We start from the raw sequence: 4,854 nt of genomic DNA on the forward strand, positions 1-4,854 counted from the left end.
TCACACCATCACCACCCCACACTTCCATCGTCACACCATCACCACCCCACACTTCCATCGTCACACCATCACCACTATAACCATTAACACCATTAGTCCCATCACAACTACACCACATCTCAAATCTGCACCACATCACCTTCTTATCATTTTTAGTAGCAATGGGTCAAAAGTAAAGGTCACAGGCCAGGGTCAAAGTTCATCTTGTCCTCCACCACCACCACCACCACACTACCCATAACGACCACCACCCAAAATCATCACCATCACTACACCACTTAAAACGACGACCACCATCACCACAAAACACCATCCAAAACGACCACCAGCACCACCACCCGAAACGACAACGACCACCACCACCACCACCATCACACCACCACCAAAACTGCCACCACCTGAAACGGCAACGACCACCACAACCACCACATCACCCAAAACCACACCACACCACCACCACCATCACCACCAAAACCACCACCAACCTATCACCACCTCTCCTTTGAAGGTGAAGGATAATTATATACAATGAATCTTTTCCAACATGGGGTCAACAAATACTTATAATTTTAATCCAGAGCTCCAAAAATGTTCCTCAAAACACTAACGCTAAAAAAAGAAGGAAAAAATATGGAGTAGGGAGCCAGTCAAGGTGTGTTTATTATGCGATGAGCCAAATGAGAGAGAGAGAGAGAGAGAGAGAGAGAGAGAGAGAGAGAGAGAGAGAGAGAGAGAGTTAAAACCTATCGATTGCGCCAAAGATCAAGGAAGATATTTTTTTCTAAGTTCCAATCTTCCCCTCCAGTCCAACACGCAACAATCAAATATACATCCACGTCCCTAATTGTACCCCTGGATGAAGAGGGACAATGGAGGAGAAAACAAACTTCGTCTTAAAGTCTGACCGGTCTAATAACGTATATTTTGAGTTGCAGGAGTTGCATAAATACACGACACAAATCCATTCCCATTTTACTGACAGATAACACTGCCGATATTTCAATCTTCTACTTTCCCATATTCTACCTCTTCCTCTTCTTTGAAATGCAGTCACTCAAATTATTAAAATTCAAGACATAACGACTATACAGTATAGTGGACTGTGTGTGTAGCTAATCGTTAAAACAAAGAAAGCAGCACTAAATACTTGGACAAACTTTAATTAAGTGTAAACAAAATAGCAAAATACATAATGTAAACAGTCGCTCAAGCGTTCACAATTCGACAAAGGCATCACGCAATAGAGTGACGTAGCCCCGAACCCTCCCGCCTTTCTTTAAGGTGTGTAACAAATGTCTGCCCGGCAGCACCTCTCAGTATCCTCCAGCACAAGCCTTATCTCACTTTGGGCTCCCCGCTGCTAATCTCACACCTCATTATTCATAGTTATCTGTGGTGAGAGAGAGAGAGAGAGAGAGAGAGAGAGAGAGAGAGAGAGAGAGAGAGAGCTGCAATTAATCTAACCAAGTACTCACTGGTTATATAAGGCAAATCTGAATTCAACTCACCTCAAAATGCAACCCTGTGCAACTGAAATTAACAATTCTCAGGACTATTCAGTTAATTATACCGAAAATTTAATTCAAAACTCCCACTAATTAATGTTTTTTTTTTTTTCCTCATCTTTTCCGCCTGAAGAGTAGCTTTTAAGACAAATTCATCCTGGGATCGCCAGTATATACAGCAAGACGTCTCCGGGTTGAAGAGATTAATGTAGTTTTTCTTATGCAAGAAGGAACCAAAGAAGCCGGCAAGATTGTTACCTCTAAGAAAAAAATAAAAATTCGTTCGTTTCGAGATGCCTATAGACACTGTTTAAAAGCCTGGAAATCATAGGAAGTAGGAAACATAGACAGAGGAAGACAGTTCCAAAATTGACCTGTTGCATATTGTTTCTACTTCTCGGACAGAATGTACAGTGAAAAAAAAAAAAAAAAGATCGTCGTCAGCTATTAGTCACAATATAATTTAAAAAATGTCCTCGATTTGAAGGGGATAGCCTGTACACTCAATACCCCACAGTCTTCCAGAGCAACGGGGACAATGTAAACAACAGAATCCTAGAGACCAGAAACAAGATCAAGATCAAGGCCACAAGTATAGATATCCACAATTCACGTCCCCTAATTAACTCTGGATCTTACAAAATGGCCAGTCGAAAATGAACAGGCCGAACAAGTAGATGTGGCGTCAAACTCAGCTGATGCAGTTCACCATCTTCCTTTCGGGGGATAGGGAGGGAGGCGAGGGACGCTTGTATCTGCCCGGTTACATTAATGGCACCGCGTGAAGGCTCCCTCTCCAGCTCCTGCCAGACAATTAAAACTATATAAACACACAACTGGAGCTCAAGGTGGAATCGATCAAGAGATTAACCTGAGACTTAGGATGTGGCAGTGTGGCCTTATACTGAGTTAAGGGCCTTCTGCAGTGGCCTTGCCTGACCTTGCCGCGATCCTGGAGGGACGGGGGAGTGGTGGGGGGTTGAGAGGGGAAGGGTAGGAGAGCTGCAGGGAAAGAGGTAGGGGGGGATGAGAGAATTTTGTGGGAACAGCCAAGCCACCAACACCTGCTGGGAAATATGTACTGTGCCCCTTGTCTTACTCACCCCCCCCCCCTTTGCTCCTTTTTCATGGTACCCCTGCTCCTCCAACCCCCCCCCTCTCTCTCTCTCAAGCAACTTGACACGCGAAGTAGAAAAATTAGCACAATAATACGACCGTGTGCAAAACTGCGCAAGGACAAAAGCAAATGAGACAAATGAAAACAAGTCTTAGACAAAGACAAATAAAAACAAATATCTTAGACAACTGGGCAAAATTAATTATCCAAAAATTTTGATATACCTTTACGACCAATGGTAAAAATACTCAAGTAATTCTCTCACTTTAGCCTGGCCCAGATTTTCGTCTTTTTGTATCTTATTTCTCGCAGCTCAGTGACAGAAAGACATTACTACGGCTCTACACACAGTCCATAGCATCTCTTCGTTACTAGCATCATATTCTGTCACTCTGTCGCTATAACTCAGTATTCTAAGTACAAAGATAAAAATTTTAAGCCAAGTTAGACTTAAAAATGGTATGATAAGGAATTAAACATGAAGAAAGTAGCCAATGAAAAATGAGAACGCCTTCAGACCGAGCTAGAGGAAACTGCACACGTATCGTTGTGATATAGACATTAATAATAATAATAATAATAATAATAATAATAAGCATCCGGACTGATAGAATGAACAATGACGGACATAGGCCTACATAAATAGACAAGTGGGCTACTAAAAAATAAAGCATGAAAGAACAAGGTGAAATAAAAAACGGACTAATAAAGAACTTAGTATACTGTAAAGAAAGCAAATCAGTGAATGTAGACACGATTTTGCGAGCAAGGGGTAAAACAGCAACACCTATCCTGGTAATGTGGATAAATAAGTCAGACAAGCATGCGGGGTAATAAAGAATGAAATATGTGCGGCATGTGAACAATGAACGCAGGAATGCCACTCTCTGGTTAAACAAGAGCTGATGCGGCCACAATTTAGGGAAAGTGAGTCAGATCGTCTTCGCCCAAGCTAGAACTTCCGGCATTTAGTTGGCTGCCGAATCTCCACACTAATTTTGACAGCCACCAACCTTAAACCTTAAACTACATTCTAGTGTTTATCATGAAGATGCTAAATGTCATCTTTAACATTAATTCTCTTATAATATGCAATTCAGCGCTAGTAATATTCGATAAACCAATTTAATCGCCCTTCTTCCGCTTCAAATTTTCACAACTTCGCGCCACACTAACCATCATGGGAAGTTTCGTAGTAAATCTTCCTTGGGAATTTATTTTGCATATTACACCTAAACATTCTATTGTCTGTTAATTATCTCGTTTTATTACCGGCATAGTTTGCATCAACAACTTACTAGAGGATATTATTGTATGATGACAAAAGATCGGTTACAAAATCTCTAAAACCACTGAAAACAAGTGATATTTAGACAATGGAGGATATTTATTATTTTTGGCCGAGTTTCCACCGCCCCCAACCACTGCAGTTCAACCATGACCCACAGAGAAGCCAGCCCTTGCCAAAAGCAGTGAATCGGATAAAACCAAAGAGCTTTTACGTAACCCTTGGTCGCTGGGAGAGAGTGCCACAATTGAATGGTTACTCCTACCGTCAGATACAACGACAAGGAATGCGAGGAATAATTAAGGAAGACAAAGTAAGGAACAGCTTGAAAATGGGAGAGAAATAAAAAAGCTGGTGGTCTATTTGTGGAGTTCCCTCACTGACAGTAATATTACGGTAACATACCGTACAAGACGAAAAAAGCTTCACTCAGACACTGGAGCAAGGAACGCAGGGGAATGGGGGGATTAAGGAAGACAGCAGAGAAAATAAAAACAGGAGTAAAATAAAAAGTTACTGATAAATTTTCTGTTTACTCACTGACAACAATGAAGATGGTACAGAAGTTTTACTCGAACTCATCAGGGCACTTACCTTGTGGCAGGATCTCCTAGCAACAATCCACTTAGGCCTCACACCACGTAAATAAACTAGCCTACACACTGGACACTCGGGATAACACTTACACCAATATACAGCCACGTAATCACTCTCTTCAATCATATTTTCCAGCTGAGTGCCACTGACATCCTCAATTACGTCGGCTTTAGAGGAAAGAGTAGGGGTGGCCAGGAGGAGCAGCGTTAGGCACAGGGCCCCCATCGCCCCCACAGCCGGACGCAACATCGCGAATTAATCGTTATTTCCTTATCCTGACGAGTGTATGGAGGCGTGAGGTGGCGGAAGGAGGCGGGAGAGAGCGGAGGTGAGGTCCTGAAGGCAGC

General features: G+C 42.3%; 1 protein-coding gene across 1 annotated transcript in view; it reads right to left on the reverse strand.

Annotated features, from left to right (window-relative positions):
• The window catches only part of hlk (hulk), a 74,162-nt gene extending 69,308 nt beyond the window's left edge, over window positions 1-4,854 (reverse strand). The window contains exon 1 of the mRNA XM_080283673.1: window positions 4,597-4,854. Coding sequence (XP_080139799.1) covers window positions 4,597-4,756 — 160 coding nt within the window. The 5' untranslated portion in view covers window positions 4,757-4,854. The remainder of the gene's footprint in view (window positions 1-4,596) is intronic.

The sequence above is a fragment of the Coenobita brevimanus genome, chromosome 98 (genome assembly GCF_032717465.1).
Source record: "Coenobita brevimanus isolate Jiangsu-jjx chromosome 98, ASM3271746v2, whole genome shotgun sequence".
In the NCBI taxonomy this organism is placed as follows: domain Eukaryota; kingdom Metazoa; phylum Arthropoda; class Malacostraca; order Decapoda; family Coenobitidae; genus Coenobita; species Coenobita brevimanus.